The 22320-nt window shown below is 43.0% G+C and overlaps 4 protein-coding genes across 7 annotated transcripts in view; 2 read left to right on the forward strand and 2 right to left on the reverse strand.

The window, feature by feature from the left end:
- LOC134158589 (succinate dehydrogenase [ubiquinone] cytochrome b small subunit, mitochondrial-like) overlaps positions 1-12874 on the reverse strand; it is a 36624-nt gene extending 23750 nt beyond the window's left edge. Inside the window, exons 1-4 of one of the 2 annotated variants that reach the window (XM_062608675.1) lie at positions 12740-12874; positions 12558-12662; positions 10392-10536; positions 7880-8554 (exon numbers count right to left, since the gene is read on the reverse strand). In XM_062608675.1, coding sequence (XP_062464659.1) covers positions 8389-8554; positions 10392-10536; positions 12558-12662; positions 12740-12797 — 474 coding nt within the window. In that variant the 5' untranslated portion in view covers positions 12798-12874 and the 3' untranslated portion in view covers positions 7880-8388. Of the gene's footprint in view, positions 1-7879; positions 8555-10391; positions 10537-12557; positions 12663-12739 lie in introns of those variants that run through there. The other variant, XM_062608674.1, reaches the window with a different exon arrangement.
- Positions 3433-6341, forward strand: IL18 (interleukin 18; the record flags this gene model as incomplete). Its single annotated transcript, XM_062608843.1, has 5 exons — positions 3433-3523; positions 4371-4379; positions 4897-5034; positions 5755-5900; positions 6030-6341. Coding segments are annotated over 5 exons (600 nt in total), but the record flags the coding sequence as incomplete, so codon positions are not given.
- Positions 12875-14240: 1366 nt separating the features above from the next.
- On the reverse strand, positions 14241-19412 carry NKAPD1 (NKAP domain containing 1). Of its 3 annotated transcripts, none has more exons than XM_062608686.1 (5): positions 19273-19412; positions 17521-17621; positions 16402-16557; positions 15800-15853; positions 14241-14945 (listed from the first exon to the last, which is right to left on the reverse strand). In XM_062608686.1, the coding sequence occupies exons 2-5, from the start codon at positions 17601-17603 to the stop codon at positions 14423-14425; spliced, it is 816 nt and encodes a 271-aa protein (XP_062464670.1). In that variant the 5' UTR covers positions 17604-17621; positions 19273-19412; the 3' UTR covers positions 14241-14422. The 3 variants fall into 3 exon arrangements, with proteins under 3 accessions (XP_062464670.1, XP_062464669.1, XP_062464668.1); XM_062608685.1 differs by lacking the exon at positions 19273-19412 and adding an exon at positions 18836-18971; XM_062608684.1 differs by lacking the exon at positions 19273-19412 and adding an exon at positions 18707-18964.
- Positions 19080-21419, forward strand: PIH1D2 (PIH1 domain containing 2). The gene is made up of 5 exons (XM_062608683.1): positions 19080-19296; positions 19379-19502; positions 19768-20013; positions 20546-20811; positions 20928-21419. Exons 1-5 carry the CDS (start codon positions 19129-19131, stop codon positions 21072-21074), a joined length of 951 nt encoding a protein of 316 aa, XP_062464667.1. The 5' UTR covers positions 19080-19128; the 3' UTR covers positions 21075-21419.
- The last annotated feature ends 901 nt before the right edge of the window (positions 21420-22320 follow it).

The following is a 22320-nucleotide window of genomic DNA, read 5'->3' on the forward strand; positions in this document are numbered from 1 at the left end:
TTTCCCACAGCCCAGTATTAAAACTTGAGACTCTTCAATTTGCCCATTGAGCTACACGGTTGAATGCCCTAATGCCTTGCTAATCAACATGATAAACAGAAAATGGATGCACCAAGCTTCTAGTTAACACTGCCAAGGTTTACAAATGATACAAAACATTGGTCGGTTATTCATTCCCGAGTTGATCTACCTGGTACTTCATGGCCCTAGTTGTCCCATCACTACACAGTTTGCCATTACAGCAATATTTACTGCATTAAGCACTCCACAAACACCAACTGCAGGACTTACTTCCAAAAAACATCACAGAGCTGCAGCAATTGAGAGCAACACCTATTGCCGTTTTATTTATTTGCAATTAATATATGCCTGGGAAACAACTTACAGCTGATGAAATAGGACCTATCTATTAATGGTGTTTTGACTACGTGGCACAGATTTTGGTTGTCTGTTTCCCTGAGAGGAACCTAAATTCCTCCCTTGCAGCTACTTACATATAAAGGGAGGGAAAACAATTTGAGGGTCTTCCAGCAGATACCAATGGTATATTCTTTGGTGGTGTTCTTATGGAGAGCTAGATATACGCTACGTGTTTTCAATGCTAAACGGGTTTCCCCCAACGGGACCCAATGTTTACGAGCAGTTTGCAAGTGCGGGGAAAAGAGGAAGTCTATGTCCTGACGGCTAGTACCCGGTTGTCTGGCTCCCAGAGACTTTACGGACCAAGCGAGCCGGCTGCAATCCGCTGGTGTAGAAACGTGTCCTCTGTCGACATCTGTGTGAGCTAAGGGAGTCGCAAAAAACTTCCTTTGTAACCTCACGATGTGCATGATTTGCTTTCTCCACCCAGCAGGGGAAGTGCTGCAGAATAACTGCAGACGTAGACAGATATCTGGGGAAAGAGTCCAAAATTTTCCCTGCAGTTTGTTCGGTCGGCTTATTTTGTCGCATCGTGTTGCAAGCCGCCACAAAATCCCCCTCGCTAGACCGCTCTAACAGAGCAGAGATCTGTTTCCTCCCCGTTCGTATGAACTCCTGAAGGTGACACGGCAGTGACGCTTGCCTGGGCAAAGCCTTACTGTCCCGACCGTGCGGGACACCCAGCCGAGCGGCTTTTGGCTCCGTCGCCCGAGGGAACGAGAGCGAGGAACGGGCCGGGATCGCCAAAAGGGTGGGCTCCGGCTGCGGGAGCAGGCGCCGGCGGTCCCCGCCCCTCCTCCGGCAGCGCTCGCCCTTCCGTCTCGCATCCTTCAGCCGCAGCCCGCCGAGGAGCGAGGTAAGGATCACCGCTGCTCCTCTGCCTTCGCCCCAGCGGTGCAGCGGCAGGGGTAGGAAGGGGGAACTCTGTTCGGGAGCCGGCTCCTAGCCCTCAGCTCAAAACTCTGGGAGCACCCCCGCCCGGGCAGCGCGCCGCATCCCGCGATTAAGCGCATCGGGCGGAGAGGGTTGTGCGCTGCTGCCTCCCTGTGCAGGGTGCGCCGCTCTGCGAGGGAGGAGATAATCCTAAATCACTTGCTACTAATGAACAACACTACTGTGTGGGATCGGCAACTGTTCCTTTCTTGTGGCTGCAGCAAGCGGCAGAGCCTTGACCCTCCCCTTGGGCTGGCATCCCTGATGGGCTCCGCTCCAACACAGGCGCCGAGCGGAGGGCGGCCCGGCTCCTTTTGTTCCCTGCGGGGCAAGTTATTACACAGTACCTCGAACAGTCAGCTAAAAGCTCCTTTTTAGCTTACAAACGCGCTTGGTAAAAGATGTAACCGTCTTTTACTACACATCGGGGGAAGAAGTTTGGTCGGTTTATGTTTCCCGCACTTAAACCAAGGGCCACCTTCTCCTTTAATCATGCATTGGTAAGTCCTGCCTATGTCTTCTCCTCTGCAGTCTAGGACAAAGTAATCCTACACTGCTTGGTTCACTTCACTAGATATGAGGCATGCACTGTTATGATAATGCTATATTTAATTTCAAAGGCTTCAGTATGCATGTTTGGAAACAAAGATGCAGTCCTCTGCTATGAACCTGTCTGTTCTGCACAGACCATCTAGAACTATAGACCATATAAAAATAGGATGAGAAAAAAGCACTCTCAATACATTCTTCAAAGTGCTCTACTAGAGGGACAAGGAAACAAATCACTGTGATTCCCTACCCCAGTCCCTAAGGTTGAAGAGTGCTTTTTTATTTAAGTTGGCATTGTTCCTTGTTCTGTACAGTAAGTCTTTTCCAAATAGTGAAAAAGAGCCTTGGAAGTAAGCTTTGCACAATAATATCCCAGTGCTGGACACAGATCTTCCCATTGTTTAGCTAGCTTTAACAGTTTAAGAGCTATTACATTTATTATTTCTGTGGCTAGTACAAGGGGAAAGAATGCCTTGCCAGTTAGTAAGACTGAATGAAGTACTTCCTAGTCTAGACTACTTACGAAAATGCCTTTATTTCTAAAAACATAAATAAACCAGGGAAGAACACCCATACGCAGAAAGCATTTTAGGAAAATGAACAAAAAACTTACTAAGATACAGACTAAAGGAAACAGGAAGTGCAACCTGCATTTCACAAAATTAGTGGCATAGGACATTTCAGAACTGTTTACCGCCAGAGAAGAACTAAATTCTTTGCTACATCTTTCTCTTTCATATTATAATTCTTATAATTTTTCTTTACAGGTAGGAGATGCTATTTTTAATGTTGAAGATTACATCATCACAATCACTATCAGTTTTAAAATAAAACTAATTGAGTGCTTATTTCTTAGAATTACTCCTTCCAGTGGCAACCATCCCAACAGCAATACAGTTGCTGAAATACCAGACTTTACTGTTCAATTCTAGTCAATACAGGTATTCTTCTATAGGAAGAATTCCAGCTCCAGATACAAAAAACACAGGCCTTTCCAAGGAGCAGTCTAAGGTGGACTAAGTTAGGGGTTTTTTGGAAGTTCTGTCTTTTATGGAGGGAACCCGTAAAGATGAGTCTGTATAAGTTTAATACAACTTTTATTGCTTAATGGTCAGTAACAGGGTGCTTAATCCAGTTTTAGTTACTTTCCCATTTGAAAATTAGAAACAGAAAATCAAATGACTATGCAATAGTAAGACAACTTCTCCAGACACAAGAGAAAATAACTGATTTGACAAAGTATGTTCATGGAGCTACACATCATTCTCATAGAAAGAGAAAATGGTAGTGAGTTATTATTTACTCCTGTGTAACATCGTGTAAGAATTAAAAGTGTTGTAAAATAACAGAACCTGAAGGATGCTCTAGGTTATTCTGAAAAATGGTAAAAGCAACAGGAGACCAATTATTTGAAAAAGCAATTTAACAGGCAGTGAAACATGCCAGCTCTATTGTAGTATTGTGCACTAGAAGAGAACTGGCTCAAGAAGTCCCTTGCTTTATAGATTAAGAAGCATTGTTCTTAACTGAATCCTCTCCATATGTTTTTGTAGAGTGAAGATGAACGAAGAGACTGTGTGTGCAGTACAACTTGGAGACAATTTCTGCCTCTATTTTGCAGGTAATTACTACCCACTGCTGGGAGGGACATACTGTCTTCTTTCTGCATGGAAGATTAAAACCTGATACACAATTCAGTCCTTTCCTTGGGCTGGCATCCCTGTTTTTGTAGAATCCTGTTTTTTCCCCCCTTGTTACCCAAGCGATCCTCAAAGCACTTTCAATCCCCACCCACTTAGCAGAACAATTCCTAGATTATGGAGCCAGGTTGTTCACTTCAAAAAGCATTTGAGTTTCAGACAGTTGTCCCAGTGTGTTAACAGGTCAGTCTGAAATACTCCTAGCCAAGTACCTGAGTCAGCGGAATATCTGGTGCTTCATAGAGTATGTTCCTGTAAAGGACACTCAGAAGGGTTGGAATACTGTGGGATGGACCTGGAAGAAGTGGAGACTTCCTATCTCATACAATACAGTTAGTTAGAAAACAGTCTCTTCTTTAAAAGCCATTTGCAATGATTGTTTCTTGTCCTTTTGCTCACTTAAAGGTGCTGACAAAACCAAAAATTTATATACCATTTATTCCTTGGTTATAGGCTTAAACTGACCTGAGCTGCTCACCCTTAAGTAACCCTAAAACATTCTCCATACCTCTTGGTTGGTGGTAACTCCAGTTCTCAAATGACTGGTGGTTTCATCACCCTGTTTGTTACACTCACAAATTAAATGCACTCTGTAGTTAGAACAGCTCAGCTTGGTGAGTTAGTGATAATGGGGAGTACAACTGGAAATGTGTAGGTGGCTGGCTGCCAGCCCTGCAGAACAAAACTGGGTAGAATGGTTTCTTTTGTGGGGGCAGAAGTTAATGGTGTTTTTTCTTTCCTTTTTTTCATTGCTCACTTGGAACCAAGATGATGATGGTAAGATGAAAGCTCTTATTAACTTATCAATTTTATGTGAACTAACCTGCTTACACTTACTAACCCATAAATGTTTACTGTGCCTGAGAGAGCAAGTTTTCAAACTGATAATGGCTACTGTAAAACTGAGCACTACAGCTCGCAGTCTCCTTTTGAAGCTAAAGTTCCTTTATTTCTTCCTAAGGTACAGAAGGACCTTTTAATGCAATTCTAATTGTGGGGTGAGAGAACTGTTGCTTCTGAACTCTCATTAACAGATATGGTAGCTTCTCTTGCTTATAAATATATATATATATATATATATATACACACACAGTCTGCTGTATTCTGGGAAATCCTTCTGAAAAGCCAGAGGTAGGAAGAATGACATGGCCTCAGTTTTGTTTGAGATTGCCATTCTAAGAACTTGTTTCACCTCGTATTTTAATGACAAGATTAAGCCTGTAGCACACTGTTAAGAACTGAGGTAGTCTCCTCAGATAAAATATTAGACCCTCTTCCCTTAACATTTGTACAGGGCTGGAGTGCGATGCCCTCTGTAAGGAAAAAACTCTCCACCGAGTCCTTCGAAATGTAAATAGCCAGTTGCTTGTGGTTCGACCAGATTTAAACATGGCAGCTTTTGAAGACGTGACAGATCAGGAGATGAAATCTGGTAGACTATTTTTCAAATGCTTACTATAACCGTTGCACTGCAGCTTTATTCTAGATGTGCTTTTGTTCTTAGCGCTCACTAACTCAATGGTGAGAGAGTAAAGACTTAAAAAACTCATTTCAAAGAATAAAGCTAAGAGAGCTGATTTTTTGGTTACGTGTGATCACAAACTAAGCTTTTAATGTCTTTTTTTTTTTTTTTTTGGCGGGGAGGTATATGTTGGATAACAAAAAAAAAAAAAAAAATCCAGAAACAATTTTAGGTTTAAACAGACTAAATAGAGCACTGAAAGCTCTTACTTTCTTCTGACAGTAAACACAATACTTGTGGTTTTGGCTTTGACTTCGGGGTGGGGAGGAAGCTCAGCAATTCAGAACTGTATTTGCTGAACATACATATATAGATATAATCTGATTTACAGATGACTATTTACAAATCTAATTTTCACTTTATGCATGCACGTAAGAGGGTCTGAACATCCTAGCCATGCTGGCTGGCAAGTTCACATGCCTTCTTACAAATCCAAAATCTCGGTTATTGAATGACTGCAGAAACTCAAACATATGCTACCAGCAGTGTAAAAAATTCAGTTTTGGCTCTCCTGACAGAAAAGTATCCTGAGAAGACACCAGTTGACAGTGAAACGGTAAGACGTAACACAGTTAAGTTGTTGCCACTCTCTCCTGAGCAAACTGTTAATAATAAACAATTTCTATTTAGGCAAGGGAATGCACTTCAACATTCACTATTACAAAACTACTACACCTTCAGCAGGGATGCCTGTTGCATTCAGCATCCAGGTAGAAGATAAAAGTTATTACATGTGTTGTGAGAAGGAATGTGGAAAAATGACAATTCGATTTAGAGTAAGTATCATCTTTCCATACATTCTGTACACGTAAGTAGGCAAAATGAAGAATTCAAACATCAGTGAACTGAAACAAAACTGCTCAGGTCTTGTGCTGGGACTAACCCATTCCCTTTTTCTTCCTCAGGAAGGAGAAGTTCCCAATGACATTCCTGGTGAAAGTAACATAATCTTTTTCAAAAAGACATTTACATCTTGCAGCTCCAGAGCATTTAAGTTTGAATACTCACTAGAACAAGGAATGTTCTTGGCCTTTGAGAAAGAAGGCTACTTAAGAAAATTAATTCTGAAAAAGCTGACAAGAGAAGATGAAGTGGATGAAACCATGAAGATAAGTTTCTAACTTCAATCAGAATGAAAGTCATAACCTATGACATACTGTAACAGTCTTAAAATATATTCTGGCTTTTTATTAAAGAAATATTATTTCCTTATCTGAGGCAAGCCAGTTTTATGTTTTTCCCTACCATAAGTCAGTACAAAAACAAGTATCTTGCAAAGCAAAACAGACTCAAATACTTGCAAAAAGCAGCAGAATGTTTTCCAGTCAGAAGAGTATTACACATGGAGGAAACAAGAATATGCATGCCTGTATAGTCCTGTATGGTTTGATCCCTCAACCCTTAACCACTTGTTGACCAAACAGCTTTTTAATTAGGTGACTCATAGATGAGGTAAATCTATTTTGGGGAGGGAGAGAAAACCACTTAAAATAAGATTTCATAAGAAGACCATGCCCCTGCCCAATGAACACTCTTTTATATCCAGATTATTTCCTGAGCATCTTCATCAATCCCAGTTACACAGTGGTGACATTCCCACCTTCAACTGAAGCAGAAACAACAAACTTTTAACTTACTGGAAGTCTTTGCTTAAAAATACTTACCTGAACAATTAAAGTTCTAATACGGATGTCCTCAGAGGGGCAAAGGGAAAAATGCATTTATGTAAGGGGACTTACATAAAAGTTAACAAATTATAGGTTACTGATGAAATGACATGAAACAGACACAGTCCACAATACCACATACAGATGCATCTTGTGTTTGGTCTCAAAAGAGTAAATGTCAAATGCTTTATACAATACATGCTCAGACTGTACAGAGCTACTTACCCGTGACTCATACATGTGCATCTTCCTCACTATGACAAAAGAGTGTTACCATTGCTATCTAAATCAGACCACATCAAACAGAAGCAATCACCTCAATTCTGATCACAAGATTAGCAAAAGTGGCCAGCTGCATGCTATTTCCCATGGTTACCTGAGAAAACACATAAATAACAATTCCAAACCAAATTAAACAAAAACAAACAAAAAAACCTCAAATCAGAAAGTCTTGCAGAATCCAAACAGTAATTAATTCTGTTTATTGCATAATCAGACTGACAGTAACACCACATTTCCTCTTACTATTCACAGAACCACAAAAGTCCCATGAGAATGTGGAAACAGTTAATCTCTTCTTACTACTGCAAAAGTCAAAAAAGATTGAGAAGTTAAAACCCAGAATACCATTTCCCCCCCTTAAATTCTCTAAAACATAAAGACATAGAAAAGCACACTTTGTCAGTTTCAGGTCAAGCAGAAAGGTGTCTTTTCAGTCACACAGGAAAATGTGTACCAGTGTTTATCTAGAAAATAAACCTCCTCCAACTGCTGTAGATGAACACACACATTCCTGGGAAACTATGAAAGCCCCAAGCTGTTTATGGCTCATAACATTAATCTGCAAAAGTATTTTTTTCTAAGTCAATTTTGTATTTTCTAATGGACATTAAGGTTGTACTAAGTCACCTGTGTTTTGTTTTATAACATCGAAATGAAGTAATGCGGAGTGGCAGTATGAGCAGTAATGTAACAATATGATTTAGTATTTGAAATTGATTTTAGGAGAAAGAAAGGCAATAACTATCTGCAGAGAAAACATTTTAAGTAACCCAAAAGTAGCAAAAAACGTTCAGAAGCAGACACAATTTCTGTAAATTTTTTATTGTATGGATTAAGAAAAAAATATTCCCTTTTCTGTATGAACTCTCAGGGTCCAAAGAGTTACAGTGTGCCTTACATACAGTTCAGTTGTGATGTCAGAAATAACAGTTTAATTTTCCACAAGCAAAGTTAATTTTACAAAGTAGGAAACCAAACAAGAGTTGTTTTAGAAAAACACTCATTAGAACTGCCATTACAAGGAAAGTTAGCTTCAGCTATGTAAGTCTGCCACTGATCCCTCCCAATCTACAGTGCAGCTTAAATCAACTCGCTCTCGCCTGGAGTTCATCCACTTTAAATTTACTTTTTCTTTTCTAACATCTTTACTGCTGTTGGATATTTATTTCTAAAAGTCTAGTTCTGAACTTACTGCAGTATGTACATACTATGGATCCCTGGTTATTGACTTGTTTCGCATTAAACACGTTGCTAGAAATATGATGAAGCAGAGGCAGCAGTGAACAATCATGTCTGTCAGGGACTTCATCACTTCTTAGAGGCTCCACAGCATAGCAACAGCCTTGCAGATACCAACATCATGATAGTTAAAGTAGCAGAGGCCAGCAAAGGTAATGGCCGACAGTACATACAGACCCGTATTGGCCAGTTTAATAGGTGTATCTCCATGGACGTAGTCAGTTATAACCTGTCCAAGACCCCTACAGAACAATAAGAAGAAAAAAGATGAAATCAGGAAAGCACATTCCTTAATGAAATTCACTCCATTATTCTACTTAAAAAAATATACATGTTGGCTCAGAGGTTTCTTAATGATACTGAGGAAACACAGCTCTTTCAGATAACAGAATCTGTAGAATTTGCCTCCAAGAAACACTGGGAAAATTATCAGACTTCCAAGGACTGAAAAAAAGAAACCAAAGGAAATATCCCTCTTCATCAGCAAGGTGTTGTTCTAGGACCAGCCATTGTCACGAATACACAGAAGATTCCAGGATGTGTATTTAGAGTAAAAAATAGTTGCAACCAAAAAAATCAGGATACTTTGACTTTTTTTTCGACATCTGACGGACTACAAGTGAACTCTCATCCAGGTTTAGGCTATCCAGCAACAGGAAGACAGAGGATGCTATTAAACTAACACAGTAGCTCTCTTGTACAATTTTGTACAAGTTCTATTGTACAAAATGACAATTCTGTTTGCTTTGTGCAATGACAGATGTCAACCTGGTTAAAAAGAGATCCATATCTAATGCAACAATTTTTTTCCTAAGATTTTGCCTTGGTCTGACCTGAAGGTGAAGGACTTGTGTCCCACAGATAAAGAAAACACACTAGTGATGTAGTAAAATTCAAAGTCCTGCTGCAGCAGATGTCAGTGCAAGTGAACACGGAGTTCAGTTTCACTTAGATGGGGTTCTAAGACCATAAACAGTCAAAAGCATGAAAAGAGTCACAAGGAACCCCTAGATACACAGAACAGAAGCCTGATGTGGAAGCGGTAGAAAGGCAACTACTCCCAAACTACTACAGCTATTTTTACAACTGGACAGTAGAATAAGGTCATGAGTGACCAGCCCTTACCCACACTTCAAGCATTCAAAAGGGTGGATAAATACATCATAGTCAACTCAGGATTCACAAGCTGCCCTTCAACTGTACTGTTGATAAGGGATTTTCATAAGATCTTTATATGGCAGAATAAGACTGAGCCAAGCTAAGACTTTTCAGAAAAAGTGGTCTGTGACTTTACAACACACTCATTAATTCACAAAAGCCCTCATGGGAAAAGACCAGTGTCCCCAAGAACAAGGAAGAGAATTAGTGAGAAACAGCTGATGTGCAGTAGACACACAACAGTGAGGCTTTACAAAAAATGGTACAAGATAAATATGGCTCAGGTATCTTGAGTACGTCTACTCGTAGGTTAGTGTTTGGACTGATAACCACCTAAATACCTAAAGCACTATTTCCAACCCAGGACAATACTTTAGGACAAGATTTCCTAAGCAAAAAGGTAGCAACAGGTGAAAGAAGACACCTCAGAAATATACACAATACTCCTCTGCAGTTTCTGTTCAGCTATAAGGATTATCTGACCTGTAAGGCAATAACATTCATGGCACGCATTACCTTTTAAAGATATTCTAGCCCTATGAAAGGAGAAGAGAGTTTTCTTACGTAGTAACACCTTTAGGTGAGCTTCTACAAGATAAAAACGTCAAGATTCTACATAGCCAGTGGCAAGGAAGCCCTCTTAAGTAAGACGCTGTGCAGAACACTAAAGAATATTTATGGATTTCTTTTTAGTAATATCTATCCTCCCTTCTGACTGAGAGGAAGAGTGGCAAAGGAAGACCAAGGTATGACTAGTCTTGTCAAAGACCATGACTGTCGCAGAACTTCGGAGAGTAAGGTATTTTACACTAGATCAGGAAATGAGCCAGTAGACCTACTGTCATATACAGATTTAAGATTTAAGGAGTCATCCTGACTATCAGACTTTACTCTTAATTCTGAAGAACCTATTGTGCTTACCAGTGGCCATGGAGAGTAAGGGCTGCAGCCAGTGAATAGTCCATGGCTGGTCCAGGATACAGGTAGGCTGCAGGAAGGAGACCCAGCAAGAGGACACTGACAGCTCGCTCACCTGTCCAGTGCAAAGACGCAGCCCTGGAACTGCCTGCAAGAAGAGGTATTTTTCAGTGCAGAGCTCCTGTTCAAAGTGCTGTAACCTTAAAACCAGACTCCTCATCCTGATCAGCACCACACAACTAGGCATCTTCTCTCATCTGATTACTAACCTTTCATCCAAGCAACACCTAGGTGACTTTGAATTACTGCTATAGGATATATATATATCTTTTAGCATGTCAAAAAGGTCAGACACTCCTCTCTTGGCTGCTGTTAAAAACCAGAAGCTTCTTTTAGTACAAAAGAATAGAAGGTCAACATGGAAAGTCAAAACAAGCACCACTCCTAAGTTTCACAACCTGCAGTTCAGGACTAAGTTCAAGTCTACCATCACAGGAAAGAAGCATCTCTGAAGACAACACCTTTTTGCCTAGTGAATTTCCTTACTATTACACACTATTTACTGCTCTCACTCTTTGAGAAACAGCTTTCAGAACCAGACAGACACAACTGCAAATTCCAGTGAAAGGCATATCATGATAGCTCTGTGCAACAGGTCCGCCCAAGAACCAATAGTGCTATTTTAAACTGTAAACAGCAGATTAAACTTCTGGGACCATCACAGTGATATATGGCCTAGAAGTAGCCTGAAGGACTTCAGTCCTCCACTGAACCTAGCTACAATTTGAACCATGTAATAGATAACTCCAGAAATAGAAATGCCAGTTAGGGAGCTCTGTGATCAACTCTTATTTTTCAGAAGCATGCAGATACTACAGGGCGGGGGGGAAGGGGGGGGGGGGGGGGAGATAAATAAAAAAAAAAACATCTACAAGTTTCTAGGGCAAACCAAAACCCCAGCATCATAAGCAATACTTTGAACCAGAATGAACCATCAGCCCAGGCTAAAAACATCAAGAACTGACTCTGTGAAATTACCCTTATAACAAAATACCCCCCCAAGTGCTTACCTAACACACAGATATTACCCATCCATCTAAACCAAAATGCAAATGTCTTTCTTTGGTTTTGCAAAGACAGGGTATTTAGAAAAGTGACAAGAAAAGGAAAGCAAAGGACCTGAAACAAAACATGAAAGGGACCTAGGCAGCCTGCAAGCTTTTGGCTGAGAACACTTCACAGCACATGCAGGAAGTCTGTGGTTAATATGAAGTCCAGAATAGAAATAAAGGAAATGGCTTAGTTCTGTTTAAGCCAATTACAAGCGTTTCTTCATCTCTTCCACTTCCAAGTTGCATTATAAAGGCTACAAAATATCCTTAACCTCTGCTCATAACATTTCTCATGTTTAACTGCACAGCTGGCAGACCGGAAGCTAGTCTTGGCACAGTTATCTTTCACCATCTCTGTGTTGTCTTAACACATGGAGAGAGAAAAAAACAATCTAAGAACTACTCTCTGCCTGCACATTATACTTCTCAGAATTAACCTCAGTGGATCAGAAACTCTGCTGTTCAAAAGAGAAGTCACAATTGCAGGGTTTACACATTATTGCTGCTACTGAACAGTAAATGTTAAACCTTCTGTTTTCTTTTAAAATCTTTCAATCTTTTTTTCCACACTCAAAAAAAAAAACAACAAAACGTCATCTTTGTTATAAGCAGAGATTTACTTTTAACATTCAGTTAGTATCTCCTGCTTAAGAACTTGCAGCATTCACGTGCTTGATACTGACACTGCATAGGTCAGTTTCAAGTCCAAGCAGTACAGCGTCACATATACCTTGTTTTAAATCAGACCTGGGCAGAGAGCAAATCAACAGACTGAAAACAGTACTGTCGGAGGCGATGCCAACACATTCTGGTAACACCAGTAACCCTACCTGACCCGAGGAAAGCTGCGCCATGGGTCGGGTTTTTCTGCCTTTGGTTACTCACACTTGTCATTTAAAATCTCCGACCTGACTCAAAGAACCGGCAAGCCCAGACATGGGTGTAACGGGCACATGAGAACTGCTGAACTGAGGACTGGTGAATAACGGGCGCGGAGAAGATGTGACACCCCCCCCCCCCCCCTTCCCCCGCGGACAAACCCACACACCGGACGTACCGTGGCCCTGCTGGGGGGAAGTGTGGCTCTGCCGGGCCGGAACGCTCCGATCAGTGACGGCCGCTAGGACGGCGGGGCGGCGGGCAAGGGTCCTCCCGAGGAGAGCTACGGAGACAACGGGGACGGGGAGGGTCAGGCGGGGCGCAGGGGCGGCAGGCGCGGGCCCGCGGGCCGGCACTCACCCATGTGGGAGCCGCGGGGCCCCGCCAGCCCCGCCCGCAGCAGCACCAGCGCCGCCATCGTCCCCAGGCAGCCCAAGGGCACCGCGCTCCGGAGACGGAAGCCGCTCCGTGGCCGCAACACTTCCGCTTCCGGGCGGGCGGGTGGTGGACACCGCACGGTCAGAGGTGCGGAAACCACGTCCCTCCAACAGCCGGGACGGGAGTCGCGCCTTTGGCCTCCGGGCATCCGCGGCCTGGGCAGCGGGCGCGCTGCGGAGATGCTTGGTTGTACCTTCACACCCACAGCAGTGGCCACAGCGAACCGAGGCGCTCCTCACCTGCAGGCTGCTAATGGAAAATACTCGTACGAGGGAAGCTACGCGAAATAAACACCTTCTGGGACATCGCCCATGATGTACAGAAAGCTCCTGCACTGGTATTGCGTGACTGACCAGAAAGTGACTACGATAAAAGAGTTGAAAACAAACTGACTCTGCAGTACTGCTTTCTCCAAGTCTTTGGTGTTAACTAGCAGGCAATGACATGCAGAGACTGTCTCGTCACTTGGAAGTGAAAAAGGGGAACAGCAAGCAGGACCTGGGGGCACTGACACTATTTTGTACTTGTTTAGGTGTAGACTAAAGCTGGAGCTGTGCTTGGTCGCTGACAGAACAATCACATAAGCGCCGTACATTTTCCCGAATGGCTAATTTCCATTCCAGCCTTCCTTACTTTACTTCCTCCAAGTCTTCCACAGCCACTTGGTCTGCTGAAGCAGAAACACGGCACAGGGAAGACACAAGTAGCACCTACACTTCTCAGGCCTGTGCTTGGTCCCCAGGATTTACTCCAAAACAATGACAAAAGCATCAAACATGTCTAGATTTGTTTATTTTGTTAAAAGGCTTGGCTGTTCAGCTGCAGGGAGAACGGCCCAGTACCGATTTCTCCAGTAATACATTGGGCAGACCAGAAACGGACCACAACAGCCACCAAGGCTCCTCTGTCAGCACAAATAGTTTCAGCATCCCCCCAGAGAGAATGAAGGGAAGGTAGACACAATGGCCAGCCAATGCCAAGATTTGGAGAGTACTCTAACACACACAAATGCACTGATGTCTGTTCATCATCATGGAACGAGTCACTGCACCTTCAGTTGGAATGTCCCTTCTGTGCCCAGCTGACCATGTATATGCCAACATAAAGGCCTGCTTTTGTTAGAAGATGGGAAAACAAAGCTACTGTAGGGTTAAACCCAGTGACATTTCCTCTGTTATCAGACGTTTTGTCTCTCCCCTTCTCCTATTGCAAGTCTTGGTCATTGATTTGGTAACCCAAAAAAGCAATCTGTTAAAACTTAAGAAAAAAAAACACAAAAAGACCTTGGTGCAAACATGCCCCTTTTTCCCCTGCAGACAGCCTGTAACATTTTCTTGCATCAGAGGTCACACAAAAAGAATCCAAAGTTGTCAGGACTAGCCAACCCGTTAGGCACACAACTGCTCCCCTGGTTTTCTGAATGTCAAGTTAATGAAAAGCAAGGGGGCACCTACTGCAGGCTGCCAAGGCTCATTTTCTCCCCCGTGGGCTGGCAGGATGTATATAAACCACAGTGTTGAAACGACTTGTACCATGGGGCAGTGCTGAAAGACAAATACCTGCCTCTGTCCTCTACCTTATTGTTTGATCTGCAGCCTAGACTCATCAGTCCTCATCTGAGCTATCCTCTGATTTTTCATCAGCAGCCACTTTCCAGTTCTTCCTCTTGCTCCTCTTCTCCGGTACTTCACTGTGCCTCTCTGAAACAGAATTGTGACGTTTCTTTCTCTTTTTGGGGGGCCGTTTCTCTTTTTTCTCCTCAGATTCACTGTCCTCAGAGCTGCTGGTGGTTGAGCTGCTTGCATGAGAAAAGTCACTTTCCTGCCCAGAAGAGGAGGTAGGTTCCCTGGCAGGCACTTTCCTGGTCTTTTTCTTGCGCTTGTGTTTCCCTTTTCGAGTGCTTGAAGTCTCCTCTTCTGAGCACTCGCTCTCCTGGGAAGAATCTGATGATGTTCTCCCCTGCTCCTTTTTCTTTTTCTTTCGCTTTTTGTGTGATCGCTTTTTTTGCTTCTTCTTGTGCGATTTCTTTGTTTTTTTCCGTTTGTGCGATTCCCGGGCAGTTTGCTTTTCTAGATGAGATTTCTTCTTACCATTGATAGCACTTTGGTCATCTCCTTCTTGCTGGTCACTGTAGAAAGAGCACAGGATCGTCAAAAGGAAGCAGAGAGGCAGCCACACAGCAATTAAGCCTCTTCTGTCTCAAGGCTTTAAGCAAGCCCATCATTTGGCAAGGGCAGGAAAACAGATGCTTTGACAGACAAGGTAGCTGCACTTTTGTTTCAAGTACTCAGTAACAGCTTGGGTTCACACCTTATTAATACCTCTGTTTAAGGTATATGAGCCACAACCAAGGAGAGTATGTACTGAAAGCCACTGAGTGATGAAAGCTTATTTACAGCAGGTTAGTTCAAATCTGTAAGCCTGACAAATATTGTATGTGATGATTCTGCTAAATATAGTTTAAAAATAATTAATTCTGATGTATTTAGATCTTATTTTACAGTTAAAGTCTCCACTCCTCAGGATGCTGTTTTTATATTTTATATTCTTCAAAGATTTTATATTCCTCAAAGATTTTATATTCTTCAAGTAAGGAGAAACACAGAAAATACAGGTACATTACAAGGGGAAAGGGGAACCTGGAGCGTTTTGAGAGGGAATATACTGAGCTGATTAGGATTAAGCCTACTACTCTGGCTCCCTGTTGGCCCAGACAGACCTTCCAGATTCACAGCATTTTAGTAACTCGAGCTCAAGCTGCAAGTCTAATTACTATAAAAGATGCAAATCCCTCCTAAGACTCAGTCAAGGGGGGACCACATTAATGGACTAGATTATTTTCAGCAGGTATCTGTAAATAAACAATGTTGCCTTACAGTCAAGGCTGATCCATACTGAGAACTTAAAATTCAGTTTAACAAATTTCTTGCATAACCTGACAGAGCAAGATTTCAGACACGTTAGTACATCTAGTTGCCTTACCTATCCGTATCGAATTCTTCAGGATATAACTCTTTATAGCCACTGTGACCCCATCTGTAAGAAAGCAGAACCAGGTATTAGAAACTGATAAGGTATTTAAGGAAAAAAATATAACTGAAACGACAGAGCCACAGAATGAACATGAGTTTCAACAGCAAAGAAGGGCCATCAGAACCTTCCCAACCAAAAAAAAGGAAGGAAATATAACTGATTTAGTTTATACTATTTAAATATACCCAATGTTCTCAGCCTCCTTTCCATTTCTAATCAGGAATAATTTCAATCCAAGTTTCTTTAAAATAACCCTGGACAGCACTAACTTTTTAAGTTCTTTGGGCAAAGTAATAAATACTAAGCTTAGCTGCTAAGCTTAAGGCTGAGCTTTTGCTGCTAACTGTGACTTAGGGACTCTATAATTCAACTCGTGTCACTTACCCTGTGACACTAAGTAAGTTCGTACATGTTACTTATTCTCAAAATAAAACCAAGCATTATTTTATAGGAATATGTACTGGAAATACAAATGTACTAACTTCTTGGTACATCACCCCCAAAAGGTGTTTTAATTAATTATAATCACAGAATGTAATTCTCCCACAGACCTGTCTGGCATGTTGGCTTCACATTCATACAGCTTTTTGTTCCAGGATCGGGCCCTAAGGAGATCATCTTCAACTAGGTCCAGAAATTGTGAATTCTTTGTTTTCCAGTCAGGCCTGTGGCCATCCTCATCAAAGCCATCACTGCGCATCCGGCTGCTGTGGAAAGAGAACAGTTCTTCAGCTGTCAGCTATGATGCAGAAAACTTCTGAACAAGGGGTTAGTCCAGTGAGAGGAACAAAAATGCAGCAAGCCTTGAATGTCCATCTATGCAAGAAGACCAGCTATCATTTTAACAGAGTCACCACTATCAGCTCGCACAAAACCTTACTGTCATGGTTTAAGCCCAGCTGTTAACTCAGAACCAAGCAGCTGCTTGCTCACTCCCCCTCTTTTTCTCCCCTCCCCAGCTCCCAGAGGGATGGGGAGGAGAACTGAAAGAATGTAAATCCCATGGGTTGAGATAAGAACAGTCCAGTAACTAAGGTATAATACAAAACCACTACTGCTACCACCAATAATAATGATGATAAGGGAAATAACAAGGGGAGAGAATATAAAACTAAAAGGGGGAAGGAAAAGAAAACAATAAACACAAGTGATGTACAATACAATTGCTCAGCTACTGCTGACAAGATACCCAGCTCAACCAGAGCAGCAATGTGGGCCTTCTGGGTAACTCACCCCAGTTTCTATACTGGGCATGATGTGCTGTGGTATGGAATACCCTTTTGGCTAGTTTGGGTCAGGTGTCCTGCCTCTGCTTCCTCCTGGCTTCCCATGCCCCTCCTCACTTGGCAGACCATGAGACTGAACAAGTCTTTGGTCGGATTAAGCATTACTTAGCAACAACGAAAAACATTGGTGTGTTATCAGCATTGTTCTCAGACTAAAGTTGAAAACACAGCACTGCACCAGCTACTAAGAAGGAGAAAAATGACTGCTGCTGAACCCAGGACACTTACTCATTAAGGAGAAAATAAATGTATATGTACTCTGACTTCATACACTATAAACACACATTCATCACAGAATGCTCCTAAAGTGTTGTAACAAACAAGAGTTCAGCAACTTAGCAATTAAGTCAAGACAATTAACTCCTCTAAACAACTAAAACCCACCTGGAGGTGTCTGATAGCATTCTGCTCTGCCTTTTCCAGTAAGTCTCTTCGGTTTGCTTCTCCCACTCCCTTATTTTCCACATTTCTGTCTCTTCCTGAATCTGAAAGTCACAGAAGGAAAACCAGAGGAACATTAGGGAAACTTTACAGACACGTAGCATGTAACATCAGCTCAACTCTCCTGCAACAAAATTCACAGCAAGCTTTCCTACCATACTGAAACAGATTATTTTCTATTAGCTGTAACCAAAAGGAGAACCTCTTGATAGTAATATAACAAAGCACATGAGGGTAACTGCATCAGAAATGGTGGGTTTGCCTGATTTTGCTATTTCATCTGTTCTGGCTACCCTACCTTGTTATTCATTACCACCCTAAATATACATACTGTTAGAGAATGCAGTATATAAACATCATCTGGAAGGACCAAGATGAAATGAGAAGTTACATGACAAGCTAATAAAACACAGCATGCAGATACTGCATGGTTTAACACATACTTGTGTTTATGGACGTTGACAGTAAATAAGTGACTTTATAAACATACGAAACAAATGAGTTAGACCTGCTGAATTATGTCAAGAATTCATTAGAGAGTTTGCTAAAGTTAATGGAGTTTCTTAATCTGGCACTAAAATACTGCCTGTGCACATTACCACAACGTTGAAATTCTTTGATGCAATTAACAACACATACACAGTACAAGAAAAAAACAAAGATTTACTACTTTTATAAAAGCAAAGCAAACCACAGTTTTCATTAAACTCCTGAGAAAATATGTTCCATGGCACAATTTTTATAGGTGAATATATATATATATACACACACATCGGTCTATCTAAATATGCACGTTCCCAGGATAAGAACTCAAAAGCAGATTAAACTGAAATCGAGACTAACGGTGCTTACGCGGCTGATTTCAACAAGTTTCTTTCCTCTCTGCTCTCCCGATCACAACCCAGGCATTCCGCCTGCCCCACTGCCCGCTCCGCACTACCGGGGAAGTACCAGCGGTCCCGAACCTCGGAGCAACCCCCAAGTGATGCCCAGGGCGGCTGCACTCGCACCCGCGGACAAAAGCCGGCCACAGAAGCGGCCACGGGGCAGAGCCAGGCGGAAGAGTCACCGCAGAGAGGGGGGACAAGAGGCCGCCGAGGACTGCAGCCCCCACCGGCCCCGGCCGTACCTTGTTGTGCGCGCCCGTGTGCCGGATGACGTTCCTCAACAGCACCTTCCCCACCGGCACCCGGGACATCCTCTCGCCCTACACGGCCCCGCAGACGCCGGCCCCACCGGCACCCCCGGGCCCGCTCACCGGGGCACCCCCGCAGCCGGGGAGCGGCAGGGCCTGATCTCGGCTCCCGACCGGACGTGGTCCCCGCACAGTGCCTCCTCCTGGTAGCACACGCCGGGGCCCCGGGGCGCAGCGATCCCGCGGCGGCTCCGGGGGTAAGAGGGCAGCCCCCAGCTCCGCCGCGGGGCCGGAGGTCTCAGGGCGAGAGCGGCCGCAGGGCCAGAATACGCGGAAGTAGCGGGCGGACGGGGAAAGCAATGGACCCGCCGAGGCCCGCCCTTCCGGCTGCCGTTGCTAGGCGACCGGAGGCAGCCATGGCGGCCGCGGCGCTAACGCGGGCCGCGCAACTCTGGTCGCTGCTGGACGAGATGGCAGAGAACGAGCCCCAGGCCTACCGCCGGCTCCTGCAGCAGCAGCGCGCCGAGGCCGAGCTGTTCTGCGCTCTCCCGGAGCCTCACCTGTGCCTGCGGGCGCGTCCCGCGGTGGGTGCGCGGGGTCGGGGTCGCGGCCTCCCGTCCGGGTGCTGCGGGGCGCGGCGCTCAGCCGCGGGTCGGTCTCTTGCAGGGTGGTGTCGGGAGGCCGCTGTTCATCAATGTCTGCAGCTGGAAAAGGGTCCCGGCACCCAAAGGTCCCGCTGACCCCACACCTGTCAGTGCGGGGCCGCTACAAGAGGTATCTGGCGAAGGAGGTATGTCCCGCAAGAGTTGCGCCTCGCCCCGGATGCATTTCTTCCTGCACTACTGCATTGCGTGGCGATCACACGCAGATTGTCGCTGTAACAGGGGGTGGTGCTGTGCCGTCGCCAGCTCTTGGCACGGGGTGTTTCTCTAGATGAGGTTGAAAAGAGTCAGCTCTGCCCAGAAGCCACGAATTAGTTTCCTTTGCTCTTAAAAAATCAAGTGGCTATAAAGAACACTGGCAAAATAATTCTGACACATAATTTACTTTTATAGACCTTTACAGCATTATAGATATTGCATATAACCCAGATGTTCTTCAGAGGAGACAAGAAAACCCAGAGAAAATGGAGCACTTGATCCATTTGACACTTAAATTTGTTGAGGAACGATGCAACCTTACTCTTTCTCATTTGTACACCATTGAATCATTCAAACTGAAGGGAAGCCTGGAAACGATGCAGCAGCGTCTGAGAGGAAGGCAGAGGCCAACTCTACATCACAGTCAGAACACAAAGAAGGGTATGCAGACATAACGCAGTCACTGTTCTTTGACCTATTAGATTCTCCAACAAATTTACTCAAGCCTCATCTGTAACCCAGTTCTTGCCTTAAGCAAAAACCAAAAGCTTCCAAGTCAGAAGTATTCATACCAGACAGTAGTTTACCCCTGCTGGCCTATTTGCATTTATCTTTGGTGTTTTACAACTGAGAAAACATAGTGACACTGGAACAGCATATTCCCTTTTTTTATATCCACTAAACATGGGAACTCTTGCCATTTAATCCTTTTAGGTGCTCAAGTTTCTTCTGCCCTAACCTGAGTAAAAGGGATTGCTGCTGTTAACTAGTAGTCTGAAAACAGTAACTTTAACCCACTGGCAATATAACATAATTGTGGGCGAAGGAAAACTGCCAGTAACAGCCTTCAACTGACAAAACTGTTAATGCCAATTAGTTACAGATAAAACTTTCATGATGTATTTGTCAAGTGTCATAACATTACACTTCAGTAACTGAGTGATATGTGTGAAAAATTTCCTTTTCTTGAAAGAACTAACACTTGACGAGATGCTACACACTATGAAAGCTGAGGACTGCAGCAATGCTTCGGTCCTGCTGAAGGAAGAACATGTGAGGCAGCCTGAAGGGCATCTGATAGAGGAAATTGCTAGCACTGAAACGCCAGAGAAGCTCAGTACCCCTGCCTATGAAATGATCACTGTAAAGGATGCGAACAAGAAATCACTCAAAATTGAACTCAGAATTGAATTGCCTAAGGTTAGCTCTGTTTCTGAGTGTGATCTGAGAATTTCAAAGGTAAGCTAGCAGCAATAACAATCCTATGTTTTCTGTCTAGTATCCAATTCCTAGAAACACTCACTGCTAATTCACTGTCAAATAGTTAATCAAGTATTTTAATTTTCTTGGTTCAGGATGACATAGTGATTGAAGTCCCTGGAAAATACAAATTGCAACTAGAGCTGCCAGAATTGGTGGATGAAGAAACAACTACAGCGGTATTTAACAAAAGAAAAGAGATACTGTTTATCACAGTGCTGGTTGCCAAGCCATATCCTTAAAGGCAGCATTCTGTCCAGTTCATGTTCACAGATGCCAGAAGAAAAAAAAAGCTCAGAATGAGAATCCTAACTTTTAGAAGGTGATGAGTTGGGTTTCTTTAAATTGACCTTCTGATCTTCAGGGGTGAATACCTCAAATGTATGTAGAAAAGGAAGTCTGAAGGAACATTAACACCACAAAAGTTAGGACCAATATAAGTTTAAAGATTGCAAATATTCAAGGATTGACTTCAATATGTTAACAGCTGTTAAAAGACCATAAATGCATACATTCATTTTGCCTTAAGGTACAGCAGTAACAGTTGTGAAGTGTTTTTGCAGAATAAATTGATTACTGGATAAACACGGTTATTGCAGGTCTCACATGTGTTTAATACTGCAACAACCTGTAGAGGTGTGTCATACACAGTTCTACAAGTTGTCCTGCATGGTGTTCTCAGTCTCTAGGACAATCCCTGCTGATTTTAACAGGAACAGGCTTTGTAGTCACTGAATATGCTTGACCTCAGTTCTTACTGGTTTCGTAACCTCTGAATGAGACCACAAAAACCAGACCTATTCTGTACCATTCAAAACAACATCTACAGATTCAAAGCTCAGGAATGCTTGGAGTGAAGCTAGCAACCAAAAACAGTCTTGCAGCATTTCAATTAGGAAAGACCACCTGCATTATTTTACAGTAATACACAAAATACAAAGTAATACAAAGCAACAAAAAGCAACACAAAACAGCTTCAAGGATTACTAAGCATGACTAGAATTGGCACAGGGACAAACAAAAGTTTAAGTGATCTTATTTCCATGATTGATTTGGTAGTATGTCATTCTTATGGCTTACAACACGTGCATTACAACCATGCTTCTGTACTGATACTCATCAGATCAGAAATGGAAACAGGCAAATTGGTTTTGGGCTGCAACTTTAAAATACAAACTGATGAAAGTGCAGTTAACTCCTAGCTTTCCCCATTCTCTGTTTCAAAGAGACTTCTGGCTGCATTGAGACACTCTTCAGTGGTTATAGTTGCAAGTTCAAGATGAAATTCCACCACTGCATGAGCTGAGCTGGCCTGTTGCGGGATGCAAGCAGGACCAGAAATCACTATCAGCACTCAGTGCACAAGCACTGGGCAGGATTTTTTGAGTTGCAAGTGTTCCAGAGTGAAAGGTCTCTGTAACCAGAATTTGAGGTGTGCTGCAGCAAGGAAGCCAGAAAGATTCAAGTTCACTGCTACATGATACTAAT

This window comes from Pezoporus occidentalis, unplaced genomic scaffold (assembly GCF_034315485.1).
Source record: "Pezoporus occidentalis ecotype Australia unplaced genomic scaffold, CSIRO_AGI_Poc_V1 ctg130, whole genome shotgun sequence".
Lineage (NCBI taxonomy): Eukaryota > Metazoa > Chordata > Aves > Psittaciformes > Psittacidae > Pezoporus > Pezoporus occidentalis.

What these genes read in the sequence shown, in the direction of transcription:
- NKAPD1 (XM_062608684.1), bottom strand. Translation starts at nt 18,775, where the DNA reads ATGTCCCGGGTGCCGGTGGGGAAGGTGCTGTTGAGGAACGTCATCCGG. An exon ending in ACACGGGCGCGCACAACAAG is followed by an intron (nt 17,622 to 18,706) that starts GTACGGCCGGGG and finishes TGTGACTTTCAG; the next exon opens with ATTCAGGAAGAGACAGAAAT. An exon ending in GAAGCCAACATGCCAGACAG is followed by an intron (nt 15,854 to 16,401) that starts GTCTGTGGGAGA and finishes GCTTTCTTACAG; the next exon opens with ATGGGGTCACAGTGGCTATA.
- PIH1D2 (XM_062608683.1), top strand. Translation starts at nt 19,129, where the DNA reads ATGGCGGCCGCGGCGCTAACGCGGGCCGCGCAACTCTGGTCGCTGCTG. An exon ending in GCCTGCGGGCGCGTCCCGCG is followed by an intron (nt 19,297 to 19,378) that starts GTGGGTGCGCGG and finishes GGTCTCTTGCAG; the next exon opens with GGTGGTGTCGGGAGGCCGCT. An exon ending in AGAGGTATCTGGCGAAGGAG is followed by an intron (nt 19,503 to 19,767) that starts GTATGTCCCGCA and finishes TTACTTTTATAG; the next exon opens with ACCTTTACAGCATTATAGAT.